Raw genomic sequence first — 25975 nt, 5'->3', positions numbered from 1 at the left:
CCTGTGGCTGCTGGCCAAGTCAGAACTCTGGAGTGTCACAGAGTGACCTCAGAAGTTGCTTCTCTTCTAGTACAGTGCACTGGACAGAGCATCCTCTATTTCTGCACTGGAGCAGCTCAGACAGTCCTGTCTCCAGTGGTGTGACTTTGAGCCTGCTGAGCCCCTGCAGCAAACACCTTTCCTCTAACACTTCAACTCAGAGACTCCTGCCCCAACCTCGTGTCTCCCATACTCAGCCATAAAGCTGGAAAACAAAACTCCCAACCTTCCTTCCCTTGCCTGCTCCCTCAGCCTGGCTTTATTTCCCAGGGCTGATGATGGTTGAAGAACAATTGATTTAGCTCATCGGAGGAGATTTGCATTGTGAATCTTCCTGACAAGCCAAGGAGCAAAAGGGTGGGAGAGGAGGGGTGGGAGGAGAGATGCTCTGCCAGCCAGGCAGGCGGGATCGCTCTGGCAGCAGCTCTGCCTGGCTTTCACTCTGCCTCCCAGGGGAAAATCCTTCCTCTCACTCCAGGCTTTTGCCCTGCCACACCAGAGGCAGGACAAGGAGGCAGCAGAAGGGTCCCTGCGCTGCCAGCACCCAACACCAGCTCTCACCTGCAGCAGGCAAACCATGAGGACGAGCTCTTTGCTCCTGCAGCGTCTTCATCTTTGATTGAAAACCTTCATCCATCTCCCCAAGGGACCATGGAGGAGCAGTACATTTCCAAACTCCACCCAGTAGTGGATTATGGAGCTGGGGTCTTTCTTCTAATCATAGGTGAGTTCACAGCCTGCTCATTTGCTTGGAGCCAGGGAACAGGATACAGGGATTCCCTGTCTGTGGTCAGGCAGAAGAACCTGGAGGGAAATGGCAGCAAATATTTCCCCACAGGTTCCTCTGCCTAGTGCCTTGGAGTTAGTTTTCAGCAAGGATTAATCTCCACTCTTGGATTTGGAATCTTGTTTTGATGCTGAAGAATGGCCAGCACAATTTTGGCTCAGTGGCATCACAACTATTTGAAATAAGTTAATAAATTGTGTGTCACTTTCTGTGGCATCTCAGCCCTGAGAACTGAGCCAGGGCAGCTCAATCCATGGGACTGGTCAGGGGGAAGCAGCTGTGAGCTGACCCTGGGTGGAAGAGGTGTCATTCTGCTGTGTCTGGGTAGGATGCAGTGCTACAGAACAGCAAAGTGTTTCCAAATAGCAGTTCTGGGTTTTGCAGCAGCCTGTTTGTCCTGCTGCAGGCAGATTTAAAATAAAATAAAAGTGGGGATAGCTACCAACCCATAGCTTCAGTTAAGTGAAGTGTCTGCTTCTTGCATGTACAGAGGCATTTGTTTTCTACCCTCATAGATTTGGAGAGCAGTGGAACTTGTTTAGGCAAGCTTTCCACCTGAATTTTTCCTAAGATTCCTTCCTTCAGCTCTCTTGAAAACTCAGTTTGACCTAACAAAGACAAGCCTATATTTTCATGTGCTTTAGTACTGAGACTCTGGGCAGAAGTGCTGGACTTTAGCACTTCATATTTCCTCTTGTTCTGCACAACAGAGGACAACTCAGGGTGAGAAAACCCCTGTTTACAAAAAAGGAAGGGCTTTTTCAAGTCAGGACGCCAGCTCCCTTCTCTCAGAAATGTAAATACATAGATGCAGTTAAGGCACGATGGGAAGGGGCAGCAAAAAAGGGCTGGAGAGTGGAGCTCCCCATGTTTGTGTTCCACCATGCTGCAGTCTCACACCTCTCCTAAAGGACTCTGAGGCACTGAAACTCCAGGCACAGCTTCCAGCAGGGATCCAGAACCCTGTGTGGCAGCCAGGTTCACTGCACCCTGCAGGGACTCTCAGAAATAAAGCAGTGAGCTGAACTGGAATCAGGTGTTGTATTTATTCATAGCTTTGCCACCTCACTGGGGCTGCACGTTTCTGCCCTGAAATGATGTTTTTATTGGGAACAAGGCCTTGGCATGGGCAGCAGCATTCACCACCAGCTGTTTGGTTACTGTCCCACAGTTACACTTCTGGCCTGTGCCAGCCAGCTGCCCACAGGCTGTGGGATGGAGGGGAAGAGCTCCTGTCAAGGGGAAGGAGAGGCTGGGCCTGGGTGTCACCTCTGATGACAGAACTGCTTCCTACATCTCGTGTAAGGGCTGGGCTCTTACCAAAGAAAGTGAACTGGGTTCATTTTTCCTCCTCAAGCCTGAGGATGTTCTGTTTTGGGACCCTCACTGCAAGAAACAGAATGAGGAGCTGGAGTGACTCCAGGGAAGGGAACAGACCTGGGGAAGGGGCTGGAGCACCAGGAGCAGCTGGGGGAGCTGGGAAAGGGGCTCAGCCTGGAGAAAAGGAGGCTCAGGGGGGACCTTCTGGCTCTGCACAACTCTCTGACAGGAGGGGACAGCCAGGGGGGTTAGGTCTCTGCTCCGTGATAACAAGTAACAGGACAAGAAGAAATTGCCTCAAGTTGCACCAGGGCAGGTTTAGATTGGGTATTAGGAAACATTTCTTCATGGAAAGGACTGTGAAGCATTGGAACAGGCTGCCCAGGGCAGTGGTGGAGTCACCATCCCTGGGAGGATTTTAAAGCTGTGTGGATGTGGCATTTGGGGACATGCTTTAGAGGTGGCCTGGTCAGTGCTGGGGAATGGTTGGACCCAAGGTGTTTTCCAATCCAAAGGATTCTATGATTCCATGGTTCCATGTCCCAGCCTGTGGAGAGTGCTCTGCCCACTGAGCCTCAGGTTGCTCTGCCAGCAAGTGGCCAAGCCCTCATGGGCATCATGCTGTGTGCACAGACACAGAGATCCTGAGAGCTCAGGGAGCCCTTCAAGGGCATCCAGAGGTGGCCTGTGAATGTGTGTGGTCAGAAAGGGAATGAAGGAGGGACATGGGGTCTCAGATTTGTGTCCCCATTTCAGTTTAGCCTTTCTCTTGACACCTCTGATGATTTTGTACTTATGCCAATATATTTGTTCCATTTTATTGCATGTGCTTCTAATAAGTCCTCTGTGGGCACTTTAAGTGGTACCTGTGAGCAAATGCAGCCTTCCTGCATTCACAGCCACAGGGGAACAGGACAGAATCTATTTCTGTCTCCCTCTTTCGCATCTGACTTTAGAGGACACCTTCTCAGGTAAACCTTTCATCAAAATGTTGCTACAGCACCAGGTTCACTAGAAAGAAGAGAGAAAATGAGTTGTTTGGTGTGTGTACTTCTGACACTGCTGTCACCAGCACGTTGAAGCCCTGTGGCACACCTGAATAATGTATGTCTGACAGCTCCTTTTGCAAAGCAAGCTCTGGGTCTGTTGCACGCCCCTGGCTAAACAACTCCCATGGTCCCACTGCTCCCAGAGACCACCAGAACAGTCATGCTAATTCTCAGGGATCAGCAAGGACTCGGGACTGCCCAGCCAGCACATGCCCAGCACCCAGGCAGCTCAGAGCCCAGTGCTGGAGCTCCAGTTGAAGACGAGGGAAGTCACACAGAGGGAACGCTTTGGGAAGTGCAGGGGACAGTTGGCCAGGGTGGCTGGAATACTTCAGCAGGAAGGAGAAGTGAGGATACTCTTTCTGAGGGCAAGAAATACGTGGACCTGCTAGAGTGGGTCCAGAGGAGGCCACAAAGATGCTCTGAGGGCTGGAGCACCTTCGCTCTGGAGACAGGCTGGGAGAGCTGGGGGGGTTCTCTCTGGAAAAGGCTACAGGGAGACCTCATTTTGGCCTTCCAGCACTTAAAGAAGGCTTATAAAAAAGACAGAAAGGGACTTTTCACATGGGCACACAGTGACAGGACAATCCAAACCCTGCTGCGGACAGGGACACCTTCCACTATCCCAGGTTGTTGCAAGCCCTGTCCAGCCTGGCCTTGGACGCTTCCGGGGATCCAGGGGCAGCCACAGCTTCTCTGGGCAACCTGTGCCAGGGCCTCCCCACCCTCACAGTGAAGAACACCTAATATCTAATCTAAACCTGCTCTCTTTCAGTTTAGAGCCATTCCCCCTTATCACTCCATAACCTTGTAAGATGTCCCCCCTCAGCTCTGTTGTAGCCCCTCTCAGGCACTTCACATACTTCCAGTGGATTTCCCAGGTGTATTAACCATGTGATATTCCTGTCTGTGTTGGTCTTTCCCTTTCAGCCATCCTGACAATCCTTGGGAATTCAGCTGTCCTTGCCACGGCTGTGAAACGCTCGTCCCTGCTGAAGTCACCAGAGCTGCTGACAGTGAACCTGGCAGTGGCAGACATTGGCATGGCCCTCAGCATGTACCCACTGGCCATTGCATCTGCCTGGAACCACGCCTGGCTGGGGGGAGATGCCTCCTGTGTTTACTATGCCCTGATGGGTTTCCTCTTCGGGGTCTGCAGCATGATGACCCTGTGTGCCATGGCTGTGATTCGATTCCTCATCACCAACTCATCCAAATCCAACAGTGAGTAACCCAACAGCCCGTCTGGTCACCTGCTGCTGCTGTGTTTGGGCTGGGCTGCTCTGGGAGGTGCTTTGTGGAATGTGGTGTGGTTTATCAGGTCAGTAACAGCAGAATAAGCCTCAACTTTTAGTGCAGTATCAAATCCTGGTGTTCCCAGAAGGACCTGATTAAATTCTGTATGAAACAGTGAGGTTTTTCACTTCTCAGTTTTACCAAGTGAAACTATCTGGAAAATGGAGAGCACAAATGTTTCCCAGGACCAGACTGCCTTCCCTTCCTATTTGTATCCAAGCAGATAAACTGGAATTTAAAAGGAAGGAATATTCTTCTGGCATTCCTGGGCTGGGACCACAGCACATTCAAGGAGAAATTGATCTTGTAAAGCTCCCTGCCTTACTAAGCTCCAAATGAGCACTGAGGGCTGTGTTCAGGTCTCATCCAATCCTCTGGCACTCTCTTTCTCTAGAAGCCCCAAGATTAGGGACCTGCAGCAGCAGCCCAGGTGTGTCTGTAGCCACCATCCTTCTGCCTAAGGAGAAGTTACGGCAAACCCCCATGTGGCTGGGATGGGATCCATATATGCTTGCTCTTCCTCTTTCTTGCAGGTAACAAAATCACCAAGAACACTGTCTGCATCCTGATTGCTTTTATCTGGCTCTACTCCTTGCTCTGGGCCATCCTGCCCTTGGTAGGCTGGGGCTACTACGGCCCCGAGCCCTTTGGCATCTCCTGTACAATAGCCTGGAGCAAATTCCACAACTCCTCCAATGGTTTCTCCTTCATCCTGAGCATGTTTCTCCTGTGCACCGTGCTGCCTGCGCTGACCATCGTTGCCTGTTACTTGGGGATTGCCTGGAAGGTTCATAAAGCATACCAAGAGATCCAGAATGTTGACAGGATCCCCAACGCAGCCAAACTGGAGAAGAAGCTGACCCTGGTGAGTTATCCCTGTGATGGGAAGAGTGTGCAGTAAACAGGAGCTGGCAGAGAGCTGGCTCTGCTCATGCACAGCTCACAGAATCATGGAATTACAGACACCTACACAGAAATTCTGTGTGGAAACAGGATTTTAATAGATTAATATTAAGTATTAATATATTATTTTTTTCCACATATGAACTTAAGTTGTACATTTCTTGTGGAAAAGCAGAATTGATCCAAGCTTTCTAGAGGCCAGTCATAGCATCACTGAATCATTAAGGTTGGAAAAGGTCTCTTAGATCATCAGGTCCAGCCATTAATTCAGCACTGACAGGTCCAGCACTTAACCATGCCCCTAAGCACCCCAGCAACCCACTTTTTTAAACATTGCTAATGACAGTGACTCCACCACTGCCCTGGGCAGTCTGTCCCAATGACTGACAACCCCTCCCATGAAGAAATGCTTCCTAATATCCAATCTAAACATCACCTGGTGCAACCTGAGGACATTTCCTCTTGTCCTTTCATTTTTTACCTGGGAGCACAGCCTGCCTCCCCCCTGGCTCTACCCTCCAGGGAGTTGTAGAGAGTGAGAAGGTCCTCCAGGCTGAGCTCCCCAAGCTGATCCTCATCAGACCTGTGCTCCAGACCCTTTCCCAGCTCAGTTCCCTTCTCTGGACACGCTCCAGCCCTTCAATGTCTCTCTTGTCATGAGGGCCCAGCAAGCACAGCTTCAGGTGTTGCAGTTCAGGTGTGTCCCACACACACCTCGTGCGCCAAGGCATCCAACCCTGTCTGTCCAGCTGCAAACAGCTCTCTTCCTTTGCAGATGGCCGTGCTCATCTCAGTGGGATTCCTGAGCTCCTGGACTCCCTATGCAGCCACCAGCTTCTGGTCCATCTTTAACTCCAGCGACTCCCTGCAGCCCGTGGTGACGCTGCTGCCCTGCCTGTTTGCCAAGTCCTCCACGGCCTACAACCCTTTCATTTACTACGTCTTCAGCAAGACTTTCCGCTGCGAGGTGAGGAAGCTGCAGTGCTGCTGTGCCTGGAGGGTTCACTACTTCAGCTCCGACAACTCCGCGGAGAATCCCGTGTCCACCATGTGGAGCGGGAGGGACAACGTCCGTCTGTCTGCGGCGCCGAAGGTGCAGAACCCGGGAGCTGCAACTCCCTGAAATGCAGACGTGGGGTCAACCTGGCCTCACTCCCAGGCCCAAAGGAGCAGGGATGCAGCAAATGAGGTTGTCACGGCATATCTTATGTCAATACTGAGATTTAAGTATATATTTTTAAACAACTCCCAAATATTGTCTGTAAGCCTCACAGAAAAAAAAAATTAAAAATCTATTTTTTCCCCCAAGAAATTCCATTTTAGGGGAAATAGATTTATGTAGCAAACATAAAATCATGTAAATTAAACTTATTTTCAGGTAAAAAGAGAATTATTATTTTTGTTGATTTTTTTCCTATATTTTGTGCCAACTGTTGGCCCTTCCAGTAAAACAGCCATCAGAGAAAACCATAGGTTGCACACAGTGTTACCAAATAAACACAGCTGAGTGTGTAGTTTTACAGCAATTCAGACTGAAAACCATATGGGGAGCAAGAAATGTTCACTGCCAGGAAAAGGTGAGAATGTGGCTGCTCCCAAAATGATACAGAGATCTCTGGTTCCTTGCTCTCTCAGAGGTGCAGCTCCAGCTCCTCCAAGCACAAGTCCAAGGAGCTGATCAGCCTTGGTCGGGTGGGGTTTGGTGGGAAGGTGGCAGTCAGTGAAGGATGCCTTCTGTGTGTCCCAAATGGCACAGTGGGAAGGGAAGGAAGCTCTCAGCAGGAGGAACTGTGTCCTTCAGCTGTTGCTGGCTGAGGTACAACAGCTCTTCTGCCAGAGAAGCTGTTGGAGCACTTAAGGATTGGAATTGTTAAGGCTGGAAAAGACCTTTTAACTCATGTCCAACCACCAACCCATCACCACCATGTTCACCACTAAACCGTGTCCTCCAGTGCCACATCCAAATATTTTGGGAACACTTCCAGGGATGGTGAGCCCATCATTTCTCTGGGCAGCCTGTTCCAGTGCTTTACCACCCTTTCTCTGCAGCTGTTCTCTGTACAGGATGACACAAGGCATTCCCTAGGTGACCTTCCTAGCAGGGTCACCCTGCAGATGCAGTCCTGGCTCTCATGGCTTCCATGGGAGCTCCTGAGATCCCAAGTGCCCCCCTGGCTAGAGCACTGACATGACTGCAACTGAGAACAGAGTTTGCTGATTCAGTCAACCATAGGACCAGGTTTGTTTAGTTGCTGTTTTAAGTTTCGAGAAGGTAATTCATGATCACATTATAATTCCATGTTTATTTCCTACCCAGCCCTGGACTGTGCTGTCTTTTCAGGATGTAAGCACTGAGTTCAGGAGCAAGTCTGGGTACCTCATGTTTGCAATCACCAGTGCAACCACCTCAATACAAACAGAAATTTAATCTCAAAACTCCAACAGATCAGACCTCTCATATATTAGGAGTTTTCCCACCACTCTTAGGAGGTTTACAATGTAGACACTCAACCTGAGCCAGCCACCTTTGGCTTCTTTCTTTCCACTGAGGATAAATGGAGCTCCTTTCGAATGATGACATATGAAGTTAAATAATACTACTAAAACTCTGATTTGTATTAAAATAAGTTCAATTTCAATGCCTTACTTTGAAAAAGCTTCTAGGCAGTCTCTGGCTATTAGACATAGGAATAGCTTGCAGATTTTTTATAGAAAATTTCTGTTAATGGTCAATTTTCCATCTGTAAAATTAAATATGACTCACTTCAGAACAAAGATCAATTATTTGAGAGAGGTCATTATTACATAAGTTAGAGCACAAGGATAACACTGCAAAGGCTTGGATTCCTCCACATTATTTTGCCAGTAATACTTTGCAACTTAAACTTTGTCTTGGGTTCTTCTCTCATCCACATAACAGATACAGTTTTGCTGCTCATGCATGTAAAACACAAGTTGTTTGATGACCAACTTCATAGAACCACAGAAACACAGAACCATAGAGTGGTTTGGGTTGGAAGGGACCCGAAAGATCATCTTGTTCCAACCCCCTCCCACAATCCCATGTTGCACCAAGCCCCATCCAACCTGGCCTTGAACACTTTCAGGGATGGGACAGCCATAATGTAACTCTCTTTATAAAACTATAGGTATATAAACCATCATTTTTTAATTTCATGGCATAATAAGGTACAAATGGTGTAGATGGCAGTAGCCTGTATAGGAGCAGCTGTGCTCTGTTCCCATCACTGCCCTTCCCTGATAAGCCACCATCTGTCAAATCAAAGTGCTGCTGGGTTCAATCCCATCTCTGCTGAATGAGTGAGACTGCCTGAAGACTTCTAGATCTACTATAACTGCCAAAAAATATCAAAACAAGTTCTCTGCATGCAAAAGAGATCAGGCAAAAGAGACCATCCAAAGAGCTGCAGCAGTTATTTTATTTTTCAGTATATCTGGAAAAAAAACCCAAACACACTTATTTGAATTCCCTTCACTTCCTGAAATCATAGTTCTAGAGATAAAATTTTCTTGTGGGTACCTATATAAATAATCCTCGAATAGAACAAGCAGAGAGTTTAGAACTTTCTTAGAAAGCACAAAACACAAGGCCAGGGGGCAGTGGGAGCAGAGGTTTGTGGTTGGCCATCCCTTGCTGACAATCAAGTGGTCAGTGTAAGGCTGCTGAGTTGTGACATTTCAGAGTCACATGGATTGCTGCCTTTTCTCCAGGCACTTCTCAATGTCATCCAACACCTGCACAGCTGCTTTTGGAATACGAGTGCCTGGGCCAAACACATTGGCAACACCAGCTTCGTACAGGAAGTCATAATCCTGTTGGAAAAGCGATTTAAGATTATAGTTAATAGTGAAACAGAAAGTTGGTAATTGATTTATAACTGGTGCATGCTCTGTCCTCTGTGCTGGGCCTGAGAAAGCAACAAGTCCCAGAGAGAGGCAGCACAGCTTCAAGGAAATAGGAAATGCGTGGAAGTTAGAAGGTAGGAAAAAAATACTAAAAAATATCCATAGGAAAGTGTTTATTTATTTAGAGTCAGACTAACAGCAGTCCTTGGAAAGTACTGAAAAGTCAATTGTATATGAGTCTGAATAACCCAACCTAAATTTGATCTAACTTCTAATTTTGAAAATACTACTTTAAACGAGGGCTTGGAGCACATGACTGCCAGTGGTCTCTTGCAATCTAGAGTTAATAGAATTTTATGACTGCTGTGAAATTTCAAAAAGACTTGGGAAGCAGTTCTATATTCTGTCTTTCTCCTACATAGGATATATTACACCTTAACCAACCACAGGGTAGTAGCATCCCATTGAGAGATAGTGGACAGAACACAAATTGTCTCCTAGAAAAATACTACAAGTTTTGTTTGCTCAGTTTAGAATTCTGTCATTCCCGAATAGCTGCTTGACTGCCTAGAAAAGGGAGAGGTGTGGAAAAAGGGAATAACAGGAGATTTATGTGCAAAATCAGTTTGGATCACTATAGACACAGTAAAGCGTAAGGCGATGGAGACAGGCAGATTGTGCATGAGCTAAGGAAAATTTGAAGATGAAAGCACAGATCTGACTCCAAAGGAATTCAACAAACTGCTCAACAGTTTAGGAGAAAGAGAGGGAATGAGAGGCAACACCTGCCTGATGATGGGAAAGGTGAGGAGAGGCTGAAAAGTGAGTGAGATGTGCAGCCTAGGGGTGATGGGACCTGTCAGGGGCCTTAGTCACTGGCTGTGGCTATTCCCAACCATTGCTGGAAGTCAAAAAGTCTCTTAAGACGGAAGCCAGCCTGAACCAATGATACGCAAGGACTGGTGATGTGAAACAACGGAGCATAAAGAACAGCTCCCTGAGGCTCATCTTTTCACAACACAGCTCCATATTCCATCCCACAAACACTCAAAGTTAAACCAGGGCATGGTGTACAGAAAATCAGATGGGGGGATCCCACCTTACAGACCTGTGCTGGCCCTAGTGACTGTACAGAGGAGCCTTCAGTGCTCTGACATTACAAAACACAGGAAACAGCTCAGCAGCTCAGAGAGAGATAAATCAGTCTCTTAGCTCGATGGAAAGGATGCTGCCCATACCTGAGGGGGGATGACTCCTCCACACATGACCAGGATGTCGGGCCGGCCCAGGGCATTGAGCTCCTTGATGAGTTCAGGCACCAGGGTTTTGTGCCCCGCGGCGAGCGTGCTCACCCCGACACAGTGCACGTCTGCATCCACGGCCTGCTGCGCCACCTCCCGCGGGGTCTGCGTGCACACAGGGCGTGGGATGGCACGGCCACAGCCCGGGGGCTGAGCACGCCCCCAGGGAGAAGGGATGCAAAGGGAATGAATGCTCTGGGTGCTGCTCAGTCCTACCTGGAAGAGGGGCCCTATGTCCACGTCAAAGCCGATGTCAGCAAATCCGGTAGCGATGACTTTGGCTCCTCTGTCGTGGCCATCCTGGCCCATCTTGGCAACGAGGATACGAGGCCTGCGGCCCTCACGGTCCATGAAGTTGTTCACTCTGGTTGAAAACACACATTCTGTCAGTGCAAGTCACTGAGAATCACTGGAAGTATTTGCACACATAAAAAAAAGCACTTGCTGCAAGTGTAGCGTAATTTCATCAAATAAAAAGATCTTCTAAGTTGTGGTTTGGCTGTGCAGTCTGCACATTATGTTAATATTCATGTTATGCCATTACTAACTCGCTTCTTGTACTTACCAGCCTCAAAAATAAAATATTCTTTATTTAAAAAAATCTTCCCTTATTCTTTTGCTTTCTAACAGGTAAAATACTGAATTCTCTGAGGGTTTAACGAGCTTAATTACAACTCACCAAAACACATTTTTTATTTTTTAACAATAATTATGACCTCTTATTTCAAAAGTACTCGCACAGAGATGGGTCCTGGACATCACACTATCCATTATCATTCCACTGGTTAAAAATCTGTCCATGGAAGGAATTACTGTATCTCTTATTCTGTGCACTAGTTCCACTGCCCCTCTTTTTTTGGATACTGGCAGCTCATTTTTCTGTTGTATTGATGCTACTGTGTAACCACAGCCTCAGATATTAACCTGCCATCGTACTGCTCATTATTCAAGTACCACCAGGATCTGTCTGTGGTTACAAGCTGATCTTAAAAGTCTTTTCCAACCTAAATTATTCTGTGATTCTATGTAAGAAAGGGAGCTACATCTTGATTTTCAAGGGTTCAGTTCTCTTTCACATAAAAGCATAACTAAAAATAGTTAAATTTAAATAGTTAAAATAAAAGAACATTGGTGAACATTTCCTAGCACAACTACTTTCAAGTCAGTCTAATCATCACCACTGCAAAGCCATCAGTAATTCCCTTTCAGGAGAGCCTGGGTAAACCCCAACACAGCAGGGACTGATTTGTGCTGCATCATCTCCCACAGCAGCAATTCAGGCTCTGTACCCCTGAGGGCAGCAGCAAAGGCAGAAGCTGAGAAAAGACCCAAAAGGCAACTGTTTTCACACATACCAACATCTTGGGATGCCTTCTCCATCGGGGTATGAGTAATACCCAAAGACTGGGGGTTGTATGTGGATATTCAGACAGATTTTAGCAACGGTTTTAGCAACAGTAAGAGTGAAATTGCAGGAACAATTTATGGGTAGATCAAAACAAGGTTTTGTAGTTTGAACTGCTGGAATTATTTTAAAGATGACTATTACACAGCCTTTAAAAGAAGCAACCCAATGTACAGGGATTTCAGGCAATGTTTCTCAGCTTATTAGTCTTACGCTTTTTGAACAAAAGTCTCAAACCAAAACTTCACCGCAGTGGATTTTGTTTGCAAGCAAATACAATTTCAATTAAGTTTTGGCTTTGTCTTATTGTACTTAATCCTTGTCATTCTACTTTCCTGCTTAGGAGAGTGCTTTTGCAGGTTGTTGTTTTTCCCCAGGGATGTCACCCAGGTTTGGGAAATGTTTTTTTAGGGCACAGTGAGTAGCACATTACCTCCTGGATTAAATGTGAGGCTATTACATGATGGCTACCTGGGAAGAGTTCTCACCTCTTGATGGCATGAAGGATTTCATCACTCTCCCCGAACTCCTGGCGATAAGCCCCGCTCACCATGCGGTCGCTGGCTTTGTGCTCCCCGAACACCTTCTTCATGGCATCTGTTATCTCCCCCACAGTGCACCTGAGGCACAGACAAAAACCATTCGTGTTATCAGCAGGCTGAAATGAAAATAGAACACAGAACACAGACATTGCTGGCACTGGCCCAAACATTTGACCTGCTGCTGGACAAATTTACTTACATTGTTTTCCCTTTCAGTGCTGCAACTCTGAAAATCCAGCTCACCCCACTGCCACCCACTGACAAAACATGCACAGGCATTTTTAAGAAAATACTTTATTGCTCATCTGAGAATTGATTTACAACTGGCAAGGCAATGAAATTAAATCAGATGTTCTGAATGGAGATTTTTTTTGGGGGGTGGGGCTCAGACTGAAAGATCCTGCATTTGGACTTATGCCAAAATAAAAAATATAAATCAGGAGGGGACAAAAAAGGGAAGAACACACAGAAGAGAGTGAAACCTAACATTTTAACATCTTGATTCTTTTATTTTAGTGTTTATTCTTGTCCTCTACTCCTGACACAGCTCCTTTACCCACTAGATGCAGAAGGATCCGGGAAATTTATTTATGTGCAAGTTACAAGTTTTGTTTGCTACTGGACACACTGTACATGTTTGAAATAATACTGCTGTAGTACAAGTGAGAGAAGCAAACTAGGCTGTTCTGTCTTCTTGTACAAACATCAGCAATAACAGCCTCTATCCCAAAGCAATTTAAAATTTTGTTCTGAATGCAACTTGGTACAAACTTAGTCAAAGGAAGGAAATAAAATTACTATTCTAAATGACTTTAAAACTGCGCTTATAAATACAGACACCAAAGCAGTATTAATAAATAATTAATTAATCTAGCACACTTCAAACCTCTGGAATTCATATTTTCTCCTGTCACATTATATTTATTCTCTACAACTCCCTGAAAGGAGGGTGGAGCCAGGTAGGGGTCGGTCTCTTCTCCCACATAACAAGTGACAGGACAAAAGGAAATGGCCCTAAGTTGCACCAGGGGAGGTTTAGGTTGGAAATTTAGAAAAATTCCTTCACTGAAACAGGTGTCAGGCAGTAGGACAGGCTGCCTAGGGCAGTGGTGGAGTTCCCATCCCTAGAGGGATTTAAAAGCTGTGTAGATGTGGCCCTTGGTGACATGGCTTAGCAGTGGATTAGCAGTGCTGGGGGAATGGTTGGGCTCAATAATCTAAAAGGAATTTTCCAACCTAAATGATTCTATGATTTAATTACAAGCAACTCTGAGGCAAAATTAACTTAAGCATTCTCTAAAGTTTTTATATAAAATGCTCAGGAAAGACTGGGGAAGATGCACCTTGCTGTCCACACACCTCTACTGCAGTTTCAGCAGCTACTGATTCCTACCACGTGCCATCTGCCACACATGCCCCCAAAGTAACAAGACATGGATTTCTGCTGCATTTGCTGAATCCTTCAGTAAATTTCAGAGGGATGTTTTATTTCCTGTGACCGCCCCCCCGCCCCCAACTAATTTGCTATTTTGCCAGCTCATACTGAGCAAACTTAGTTATAAATGTAAACTCTGCAAAGGTAAAATGTCAGAAATCCATTTGTGATCACATCAGGATCTGTAGAGCTCAGATGTCTGAACTGGTCTCTTATCTCTGGTATCACTTTTCACAGTTGGCCAGCTTTGCCTAAAGACAGCATCACTCTGGAACACACATTTTTAACTCATGTTATTGATATTGTTTTGGCCATTTTTGTAATTTTTCCTCCCCTGGCTTTCTGGAATTCTGTTTGACTCACTGTTAATCGCTGTGTCATCAGGTTTTGATTTTCAGGACATCTAAATAACCTTATTAATATTATTGCTTTCTGTAATTACAAACGAAGAATTAATAGTAAACTGCAAAAGTGCATTAGGTAAGGTGACTTCCCCAAGGTTAAAATGCAAGTTTGCAGAAGACTTAAAAACAGTGTCTATAAATACTGACTCCCTTTCAGAGTGCCAGACATCACAGATTGCAGCCCAAAATAAATACACCCCATGCACAAACACTGAGGGCTTACTCCTGGTACTGTGGTGAAGGGCTACAGTGGTATAAAACACATCTTTTTTTCTAGAGAAAACTAAGCTTAGATAAATCTTTCTCCTCCACTTTTGCAGAAGCAGTATCTGAGTACACCTCAGTATTAAATAAAGCCCAGCATGCCTGTGATGTGTTTTTCTGTTCTTATTACATAATAGTGTGAAAGAAATTTTCATGTTACAAATAAAAAATAAATGAGGTATAACCTGGTGGCTGGGATGAAGCTGTTTTTGTGCACTGTACAAAAATGAAACACACTTCTTTCTTCTACAGACACTGCTTCTGTGTTTTGAAAATTGTGTCCCAAATCTTTGCAACATTTTAAATCTAAAGCTTTTAAGTAATAACAGGAGTTTTGATTTTAAATTATTTATGAGTACCTTCCTGCTGTTTACCAAGAAAATTTTTTTTTAATCTCTGCCACATATGCATCCACAATGAATAGCTGTCTCTGGAGCCAGGAATTCAGCATCATTTTTCATCAGTCTGTATTTGTGTGTGACTCTCTGCCAGTGGTTCACAACCAGCTTCAGAGCCTAAATACCAATCTGGAGAAAGTCAATGACCAAACTGTGCCTGTTAGAGCTGGCACCCTGTGTCTGCTCAGCCTCAGCTGCTGCTGCTCCTCTCTGCATTTCCCAGTAAGCAGAGGCAGCAGTGTGAAATCAGGTGAGGAAGTACAAGGACACAGATTGGGCAGAAAAAGAAGAAGCACAAGCAGCGATGCTGCATTTCTGCCTTCCCTTTCCATCACTGTACTGCAGGTCTGGAGATGGACACAAAACCAGCACAGCAAGTGAGGGAGGAGAGAAAGAACTTGGTGTAACCTATCCCACTTTCCTGTAATGGGGTTTCTCATGAGACATGAAGCACAGAAGGGAGGTACTGCTCTCATCCCCTTCAGATCTGCCTTATTTCTTGGGTTAGAATAACAACATTAACTTTTCTACTTGTGTTTGTTTTCTACTCGTTTTTGTTTCTACTCAGCACTGAAATCTCTGTACTAGTCCACAGAATCTTTTCCATAGTTCAACACTGACAATTGTGTGCTACTCATTTCATTCCAAGTGAGTTCTATTACATCATGCTCAAAATCCATCATTTTCCATTTACCAGGAAAGAGGCAGCTGTCCCTCTCATGCTGGTGATACTGGCCCACTTGTTTACTGCTTGTGAAGGGTGAATGTTAATTAAGGTTAAGGTTAATTTTGAAACTTTTTACCATGTTGCCTCCAACAAAAAGGCTCCTTGTACATGTTCCCAGAGCTCACAATCCTCCTTCAAACACTCTATCAGATGCCATGACAGTTTCTTTCTGTGGTCACATCCCATATATAGTTTTGGGGCAGAATTAAGTTCTGTGGTTAGAACTTACAAAGTGCATCTTCAGTCCATTAATGCTTTACAATTAACAAAACCATGGTCACCAAGGAGAGAAACTAGGAGTTAACTGGTTAATTTTGCTACAGAAGATATGAATCCCTTGTAAATCCAACGCTGCCCTGCTGTGACCCCCCCAGTTCCAAGACAAATGTAGACACACTGCTGGAGATTCCTGACAGGCTGTGGTTAAATGGATTTAAAATACAGCTATTAAGTATTCTAGGAATGGGAATGAAGGAATTGGAGACACAACAGTAAAAACAGGGCAGCACCCCAATAAGGAGGAATTTGGTTTGCTCATATTTGGACCATTTGGTTAATTAAGGAACAGACAGACAGGATCTATTCTAGAGACTGATGCTGACCTTGAAACGAGAAAGAAAACAGTCTCAAAAGCATTTGGGTGAAAAAAGGAACTGTTCCACTGGACTCTAAGGATGCCTCACACTGCTCAAGAACATTTCTTACAACTTTGCCTGACTAAGCACACTGATTTCTCTTTCAGCCAAAAAATGTTTTCACACCAATCTGTGGTGCAAGGAGAGATGAAGCAACAGAGCATGATAAGACTGAATATCCATTTTCACATCTCAGACACTTCTTAAACTCCTTCACCCATGAAACAGCTGAGTGACAGAGAAACTCAATTATGTCCTGGGACTACTAAGAATACGAGCTGTAAACAGCAGAATGTGTACAAACAGCCTAATTTCATATCAGATTATTTATATCCATAGTGTTCCTTGTGAGAAATCAAAGCATTGCCTTAAGAAGTTGTAATATAATAATAGTGTGTCTTACAATGTGAAACTGCAGCCGTTATTTACTTCCACCTCTAAAGAAAAACCCCAAAACTCCAATCTTGCTGACACCACACCCAAGAAAAGTTAAAAGGTGAAAATGAACCATCAATTTTTAAATAAGAATTGGCTGTTCAACCCCACCCCCAGTACCTGGCACGTGCTGCTTCCACTGCCAGAGCAAGTAAGTTGCCTTCCCCAGTGGCAGCACATTGTGTGAGAGCAGCCAGGGACTGCTGGGCTGCTGCTTGGTCTCTGCTGGCTTTCACCTATGGTGCAGGGGAGAGACATTCAGTTCAAAGAAACCACAAAGTGAAATGGGAAGTCGAGTGTGAAAGACTAATTTCAAATATTTTATTCTGGATGTGGAATTGTCAATATCCAGTTCCTATTTCAATAAGATTAGAAATCAAAAGGCAGCTCGAACCTTAAAATGTGTACAAGTCCATAACATAACCCTAAACCAATTTAATCTACATTTTCACTGATTATGAAAGTGAATGTTGATTTCTGGGTCTGTAACCCTCAGTAGCACTTGACTAGCAGCACCCAACAGTGAGTGATGAAGCAATGTCACAGGCTTTTAGAGTAAAACATTGCATAGATGGTTTCTATCACATTTGCAGAACATGTAAAGCTCTCAATTTTTAGACTGGACATAGAGATATATATTCCAGTTTCTCCACTAATGACCAGAGTGGACTCTCAGAAACTGGAGGGTAAACTTCTGGCAAGCTGCCTTTACTCAGTCTCTGTCTGCAATTACAGAAAGATTCATTTTTAATAAGGTTGTTCTCACCTTGTTGATTTTCTCGATCTGCTTGGCACGGACTACAGAGTTATCAATGGCCAGAACTTCCACTGTCTCCTCTTTCTCTAGCTGGTGCTTGTTCACTCCAACAATTACTTCAGACCCTATTTCCAGTGGAAACACCAGAAACTCAGAACACATTTGCAAACTACTGTGAAAAGACGACACAATGTTAACAGGACAAGAAGATTTTGAGCATTATTATGCATTGCTTTGCTTATATAACCACATACATTTCAAATATGTAAATTCAGCTCTTATAGAATGCATTTGAGTCTGTATTTTCCAGATTTTATGATGAAAGATTAAATGCATGAACATTCAACTCAGTGAATACTGCAGTAGAAAAAAAAAAGAAATAGAACAATATTTATCTTGCAAACTGATTTAGAATTGAGTCCCTAAAATAGATTGCCTATTTTTCTCTTTTTAAGCTTACATAAGTGTATCTGACAGAACTAAGCAGAGGTGCTGATCTCCTGCTCTGCATTTACTTTTCTGATTTAACAGATAAGAAAGTGAAGTTCCTAGCTAAAACTATTCCATGTGCATAAAAAATAATTTATCATGTTGGAAAATTATATTTTAGGTTTCAAGCATTATGGACTTATCAGATATTTTTATTTGCAGTGCCTGACAACATTAATATGCTCTTTCAAGCAACATTAAGTAATTTACCTTACGAGAGAAAACACAGAACTTTACTGATTATTCTTTACTGGTCTTAATTAAGACCTGCTTCAAATTTATCCTACATACAAAGAAGTCCATAAAACTTCTTTCATGTTTGAGTTATCTCTAGTTTCTGTTCCTGGATTACTGTTGGAATGCAGATTACAAAAAGTGGAATAGAGTTTTAAGCACATATGTATAAATATCTCCACAAATACTTACTCTATGAGTATATGCACATATGTACAGCAAGCAAGGAGCTGTATCATCCTCTGCTATGATCTGACCATTCAGGAAAAACAGACACCTCTCCAGAAAACCCAGGAATTTGGCCAGCTACGGTGAGTATCGCCATCTGGTGGCATTTCTGCTTTTAAACTCAGGAATCACAGCTTAAAGCTCCCATCAGAAATCAAGCCATTCACTATTGAAGGCTCCAAACACTCTTTTAAAATGCTGTTTCTACTGCTTTGTCTAGTCTAATGCTGAACATGTCAAGCAAGACTTTTCACACTGGTACTGCATTTTGTAGATTCTGTCTCTTTCCAGAGCTTGACATAAAACCATCACCATTTGTTCTAGCACTCACAATCTGCTACTCCTAAACTGAGAAATGAAAAACCACAATGAACATGCGTGTAAAAAAACTTTATACTAAAGTATTCTGTTGGCAATTTTCCCTTCTTTCATCCCCCTGCTCTTACCAGAGTCAATCCTGGCTTGTCTCCGGGCTGCACACTCTTCAATACGAAGTTTGGGGATCCCCTCAGCAACAGCTTTGGCCATTCCACCCATTTCTTCTATCTCCTCAATGAGCTGAGAAATTAAGAGGATTGAGTTAGTGAGTAGTAGCAAGGTTTAAAAATTGAGTTTTCACCAAACCTTTTTTTATACAGTTTTGTGCTCTAAACTGTGTTTTGTAAAGTTTATTTACAAAGACATCACTGAAGTGTGAAATAATTCCTTGATTAGAAGATACTAATTTATGAAACAAAGAAGACATTAGAAGTCTTTCCCTTAGAAAGACATTTCTCAAAACTCCTCTCCCTAAAATTATCCCAGAGGTTTTGCAAACTGACCTTTAAAGCAGCTTCATAGACATCGTTGGTGAGGCACTCCATAAGGTAAGAACCTCCCCAGGGATCTGCCACTTTGGGAATCCCTGATTCCTCCTGGATTATGATCTGTGTGTTGCGGGCAATGCGAGCACTCTTCACTGTGGGCAGCCCCAAGGCTTCATCATAGGAATTGGTGTGCAGAGACTGCGTGCCCCCGAACACCGCAGCCATGGCCTCGATGGTGGTGCGGATGACGTTGTTGAAGGGATCCTGGAAGGAAAAGGGGAGCTCTGAAGCTCAGTGGTTCTGCCACGGGGCTGAGGGAGGTTAGTCATTATTGCAAATAAACCAATGCAAAATACCCCACTGAAACACCGTCATCAGAACAAAAGCTGAAAAAACCCCAATCAAACAGATTTATCACTTGTCGGTATCTTAACAAAGAGATTAATCCATAAAGAAAGCTGCTCACAGCAACAAATCAAAGCCTAATTTATATGTAGTGGTGTTTCAAAGAACTGAGTGAATCCAAATCAGAGAGGATGGAACAGTAGGCCTGATGTCTTCCATCCTCCAAATCCAGAATTCTTGGAGTAGTGAACAGTACATGTGTCAGACAAATTATTAATCAAGATGTGTTTTGGAACTAAATGTGCTTAAATATTTTCACTGATGACAGCATCACATAAGGTAATTATAGAAAACTGTGATTTGGATAGATAAGAATGTAAAATATAATTTATGAGTAGATACCTATCTAAAGGCATGTTAAGTATATTTGCCCTCTGAAACCTATAAGGAGAAATAGGTTGCCCACTGAGAAGCTATACTAAGATAAACCACAATGTTTAGACAGAGAGTTATGATCTAGCCAGACATACATTTACACTGGACGCTGCAAGACAATTGAATATAGTTTTGGTAATAATAACATTTTTGCACTCCCACAATACTTTTAATTGGAGGACCCATAAAGGTCACTCTTCAGAAAATTCCATTGTTTTAGTTTTACTGTGTTGTTGTCATGTAAGTAAACATTACATTTACTTAAAAAAAAAACCAAAAAAAACCCAAAAAAACCAAGGCACAGAAGTCAATACTTACAATCACAACCTAAAAATAATTCCTGTTACATGACTTTGACTGAGCATCAGGCCTTGGGATCAGAGCTGGAACCCAGCTCTGACCTCACTTGGGAAACTGTATGCACTCCAATGATTTATCTCCTTGCTGCAAGGTAAATCAGCAGGAGGAGCAGAGAGTGCACCCAGTTTCAAAGATCAGATGAGCTGCAACCATTACTTCTCTCTTCGGCACTGAGCATCAGAGGCATGAAAGACTCCCTTGGCTGCTGAAATGAATTCTCAAGCCAGTGATCCTGAGAAAAAAGTGCCTCTACTTGCTGACTGCACTGCATTTTGGAAGGATAACTCACAGGACAAATCCCAAGAGAGCTTCATCCTCTGAGTCCTGAATTGACATAAAGGCGTATTCAGTGCCAGTGTGTGCATTTGTCAGAGTGAGAGGACAACTGCTGCACCTTTGTGAGTAACACCAGCAGCCCCCTTTAAAGACACACACCAGGAGAACAACCTTTAAGTAAGGAGGTTGATGAGAGTCCAATTTCTAACCTGCTCAGTGAGTGACCAGCCTGAAGTCTGACAATGAGCTCTCAGCAGAAGAGATTTGGAATCCTTGGGCTTAAACATTTTCTCAATCAAGTGAGCCCACAGCCGCCTCCCAGCTCTCATCTTTGCTATTTCCATATAGAAGTTCATGCCAATGCCCCAGAAAAAAGAGAGCCTGTAACAGGAGAACATGAACAGAATATAACATTGAATTATTCAGATAACCCTGGATCAGTAATGGAGAAGCCATACAGCAAGGTCTCTGATTAATGTACTGTCACAGATGATGGGAATGTTCCTATTTACTTATATGTGTAAAAATACTCAATTTGATATTAAACTCTATAGAGGTTTTACCAAAAGGGACTTTTATACTAGCAAATTTCTTGAGCTCACCTAGGTGCAAATTCATCAATAGTGAGGCCAGCTTTAAGCCCAGTTCTGCAGTACTCCAAGCCATCTGCTATGGTATAAGCTAATTCGAGGATGGCGTCAGCTCCTGCCTCTTGCATGTGGTACCCACTGATGGAAATGGAATTAAATTTTGGCATATACTGAAAAAAAAAAAAAAAAGATACAACAGGGTGTAACAGCAGAAGGGAGGATCAAATACTTGTTCTATCACAAGAACACAGAATCACAGAACGGTTTGAGCTGGAAGGGAGTTGAAGGTCATCTAGTTTCAACACCCCCTGGCATGGGCAGGCACACCTTCCACTATCCCAGGTTGCTCCAAGCCCCATCCAACCTGGCCTTGGACACTGCCAGGGATGGGGCAGCCACAGCTTCTCTGGGAAACCTCTGTCAGGGCCTCCCCACCCTCACAGGGAAGAAAGTTGTCACTATTGGTGTAAAAGATTGCTCTCAATCTATTTCATAAACCCCTCTTAGGTACTGAAAAGCTGCAATGAGGTCCCCCTGGAGCCTTCTCCAGGCTGAACACTCCCAGCTTTCTCAGCCTGTCTCCAGCCCATTCTGTGACTTCCTTGATGACTGCAAATACAACCCATCTCTACAAAGATGTGTTTGAATCATGGTGCTTGAAATTTGAAGTTTGACTCAAACTTCAAATTTATATTTTAATTTATGTTGGATCTTAACTTTTACTGGGCTTTTTCACAACTATATTACTCTTCTCTACAACGTCTTCCCATCTTTTCTTTGTTCTCCAAAGTGCCTCATATACATTTACCCTAATAATAGAAGTTATACATTTAAACAATGAATACCTTTGAGGTGTACTGGAAGATGTCAGCAATGATCCTCATGGATGGTTCTGGAGGGAAAATGTAGGTATTTCTGACCATGAACTCCTTCAGGATGTCATTTTGGATTGTCCCTGTCAGCTTGGCCTGAGGCACTCCCTGCTCTTCCCCAGTCACAATGAATGTAGCCAGCACAGGAATGACTGCCCCGTTCATTGTCATGGAAACTGACATTTTCTCCAAAGGAATTCCATCAAAAAGGATTTTGGTGTCTTCCACTGTGTCGATGGCAACTCCAGCCATTCCAACGTCTCCTCGAACTCGGGGATTGTCAGAATCATAACCACGGTGGGTGGCTAAATCAAAAGCAACTGATAATCCCTGCTGGCCAGCTACATGAAAAAGAAAGGAAAAAACCAACCAAACAAAAAACCAACAGAGATAGTTAGACGTGTTGAACAGACTTGCATTAGGATGGGATTTAAATTTATTAACTCTGTTTTACATGATTCAGGCTTGAATGGCAAACTAAATTTTGACGTTAAACATTGTTCCCTCCCCAAACCTGTCAAAGGTCTAGTAGTCTTAAACTTTAATTGAAGAAGTTTTCAACTGGGAAAAAAAGCCAAAAAGGCAGTCCTTACTGTGCTTTAAAAACTGCTGAATAACAGCTCACCCACAAGTTAAAAATATGCCTAGATAGGCAGTATAAGAGCTTATAACTCAGCTTGGCTTAGCTGGGAACAGAAGTGTCATAAACTCTGTCACGTTACCTTCTCTTTATCACAAACTAAACACCACAGACTGTTCCCTGGCTCTATTGACATATGTTGTTATTTGCAAATCGCAGTAAGAGAAAATTATTAATATAAAGCAGAGAACAGGACAGCCAGAGCTCTTGTTGCTGCAACCTGAAAGCAGAATCCAAAACTCTGCTGTCCCCAAGCATTCCCCCCTCTGACCAGTGACTGGGCCATGCTACCAGCTTCGATCCATGATCTCAGCTGCTTGAGTCCTGGGATGGACGCAAATTATGTTTGTGTGTTGAGGTGCAATAACTAAAAGCAGCATTTAACACATTCATTCTCCACAGCAAAACGAAACAAAGGCACTTCTAGAAATGATCCAACTTCCCAGTAATAAAGAAAGACAGTGCCACTGGGAAGACCTTATCAGAAATCCAAACTCACAGTGCAGAATCACATTTGCCATGTAACTGACTGAATTCATGTTCCCCATTGCTTCACAAGGCAGTGTTGTTTCCCAGCCCAGGTGCCCCACCTTTGATGTTGTCCTTGTAGAACTTGTTGCTCTCCTCCACTGTACTGAACCCAGCGTACTGGCGGATGGTCCATGGCCTGTACGTGTACATGGTGGGGTAGGGCCCTCGAGTGAAAGGCTTCATCCCGGGCAGCTCCTCAGGGAAGTCCTCCGTGTCCCTTTTGGAGTATAAAGGCTTGATGTCGATCCCCTCTGGGGTGTGCCAAATTAAATCCTTTGGGTTCTTGCCTTTCAGCTGCTTCTGAGCCAGGGCAGCCCACTCGGGGTGCAGCGGCTGCCTGTGCAGGGTGCGCCAGGCCAGGAGCGCGCAGTGGCGCGGCCGCAGCCGCAGGACAGCATCCCCGGCCCTCAGCATGGCTCTGCTCGCAGGGTGGGGCAAGCTGCACAAAATAAAAACACGCATTTTGCATCATCATAAGCACCTAACACAGCAGATGTGAGGACGGAGAGGACATGCAGTTTGCTAAATCCAAAACAATCCCTTGGGAGAAAAATGAAACGTGTTTTTCACGCACTGATTTAACAGACAGCCTCTTGCCTTTCCACCAGGAAGACAGTTCAGGAAAAATCCTCTAACCAATGCAAACGTTCCCTCAACTTATCTACATCCACATATGAGATGTGTAACTTGTTTTCAGTCCCTCAGCATCAGTATCATTAATCCATCACTGAAAAGCCAGTGTGAGGCATGAAGATGGCATGGCCAGCTACCCTCTCCCCTTCACATCTCTCTCATCTAGGAATTCCTTCTTGTCAAAGAGCGATGCTTTTTCAGGGATGGGGCAGCTACAGCTTCTCTGGACAACCTGTGCCAGTGCCTCATCACCCTCACAGAATTTCTTCCCAGTATCCAACATCAAGGAGGCACTCTGCAGGAAGTGAGCTGTCAGAAAATTGCTGATATAATCATACACTTTGGAAAAGATGGCTTGGGCTGGATGGAAACTAGAGATAGGTTGAAAATGAAAGGAGAAAAAAAAAACAGTGGTATGTGAGAACACAGGGACAATACAAGCTGCAGAGCTTGTCCCACCATGCATGAGACTGATGGGGCAACAATGTGAACAAGTCCCTGTGAGGGTGGTGAGGCCCTGGCACAGGTTGCTCAGAGAAGCTGTGGCTGCCCAATCCCTGCAAGTGTCCAAGGCCAGGTTGGATGGGGCTTGGAGTAACCTGGGATAGTGGAGGATGTCCCTGCCCATGGCAGGGGTTGGAATGAGATGATCTTTCAGGTCCTTTCCAACTCAAACCAGTCAGTGAGTTCAGTAACTCCTAAAAGCTGTAAGCTCCTTTGATTCTGCTCTCCATACCCTATCCTTGCACACAGAAAAACAAAACCTTTACAGCTTAGCTCCAAGGGTCAGTCACTTCCTCATCTCTCATCTTTCACAACTCCCAAGAAATACACACTTCCCTGACACCTTTATGAGAAATCCTTTACGAGATACAGGAAAGCACGTGCATCACTGCAGCAACACCCTCCAAACATTTACTTTAATTATATATATATATATATATATATATATATATATATATATGCTAAGTGTGGTATTACTATAACCTGAGGGGCACAGAGGAGCTCCCGAGGAGCACTCAAGCCCTGTGGGGATGCAAAGAAAGCAGAAAGCAACCTGTGCCCACACTCCTGCAAGAGTCACAGGATGGGTCATGCTGGAAGGGACCACAATGGCTCATCTGATCTAACCTCCCTGCCCAAGCAAGGACATCCCAGAGCACGGGGCATGTCTCCAGACAGTTCTGGAATATCCCCAGTGATGGAGACTCCACACCCTTTCTGTGGAGTGCTTGGTCACTGCATACTAAAGAAGTTCTGCCTCCTGTCCGGGTGGAACTTGCTGGGATCAGCTCCTGCCCGTTCCTCTGGTGCCATTGCTGGGCCCTGGAGCAGAGCCTGGGCCCTGCTCTGAGCCCTCCCTGCACACAGGGACACCCAGGGATGAGGGCCCCTCTCAGCTGTCTCTCCTCTCCAGGCTGAACAGCCCCAGCTCCCTCAGCCTTTCCTCCTCAGGGAGATGCTCCAGGCCCTCCATCATCTTTGCCACCCAGCACTGGACCCACTCCAGGAGCTCCATGTGTCCGGAGGAGCCCAGAACTGGACACAGCACCCCAGATGTGCCTCAGCAGGGCTGAGCAGAGGGGCAGGATCACCTTCCTGCTGGCAATGCTCTTTCTAACGCACGCCGGGATTATTCCTGCCCCGCAGCTGGACGCTGCATTTACCCTTGTTCAGTTTCAGACAATTCCTCTCTGCCCAGGGAGTCCCCGCCCTGTCACCCCCTCTCCACACCTCTCTCTCCTCAGCCCCCACAGCCGGACAGGAACGCTCCGCTCTCCGTCCCGGGACAGCGCCCGCCGCCGCCGCCCGCCCCCAACACGCCCCTCGGGCGGCCAATGGGGACGGAGGGCCGGGCCGGGAGCTGGGACAGGGGATAAGGACAAGGACAGAGGCAGGGCTCGGGGCTCCGGACATGGACAGGGCCATGGGAAGGGATCGGGATCGGGATCAGCGATGGGATCCCCCCGTT

General features: G+C 45.0%; 2 protein-coding genes across 2 annotated transcripts; one reads left to right on the top strand and one right to left on the bottom strand.

Moving 5' to 3' along the window:
- The first annotated feature begins 380 nt into the window (after positions 1-380).
- LOC119699205 (opsin-5-like) lies at positions 381-8663 on the top strand. The gene is made up of 4 exons (XM_038132347.1): positions 381-763; positions 4126-4419; positions 5025-5356; positions 6170-8663. The coding sequence occupies exons 1-4, from the start codon at positions 691-693 to the stop codon at positions 6515-6517; spliced, it is 1047 nt and encodes a 348-aa protein (XP_037988275.1). The 5' UTR covers positions 381-690; the 3' UTR covers positions 6518-8663.
- A 149-nt stretch (positions 8664-8812) lies between these two features.
- Positions 8813-25949, bottom strand: MMUT (methylmalonyl-CoA mutase). The gene is given in 14 exon segments (XM_038132344.1): positions 8813-9228; positions 10500-10667; positions 10779-10926; positions 12456-12587; positions 16928-17043; positions 17574-17689; positions 18962-19073; positions 19337-19585; positions 20947-21118; positions 21340-21497; positions 22173-22540; positions 23430-23809; positions 25738-25763; positions 25765-25949. Coding segments are annotated over 14 exon segments (2442 nt in total). The 5' UTR covers positions 25933-25949; the 3' UTR covers positions 8813-9099.
- Between the last annotated feature and the right edge of the window lie 26 nt (positions 25950-25975).

Source organism: Motacilla alba, chromosome 3 (genome assembly GCF_015832195.1).
Source record: "Motacilla alba alba isolate MOTALB_02 chromosome 3, Motacilla_alba_V1.0_pri, whole genome shotgun sequence".
Taxonomy (NCBI): Eukaryota; Metazoa; Chordata; class Aves; order Passeriformes; family Motacillidae; genus Motacilla; species Motacilla alba.
Note: the sequence above shows the minus strand (reverse complement) of the source record. Positions and strands in the feature narration are given on the sequence as shown.

Coding starts and splice junctions, on each gene's coding strand:
- LOC119699205 (XM_038132347.1), top strand. CDS start 691: ATGGAGGAGCAGTACATTTCCAAACTCCACCCAGTAGTGGATTATGGA. Junction 4,420..5,024: donor CAACTCATCCAAATCCAACA/GTGAGTAACCCA, acceptor TCTTTCTTGCAG/GTAACAAAATCACCAAGAAC. Junction 5,357..6,169: donor TGGAGAAGAAGCTGACCCTG/GTGAGTTATCCC, acceptor CTTCCTTTGCAG/ATGGCCGTGCTCATCTCAGT.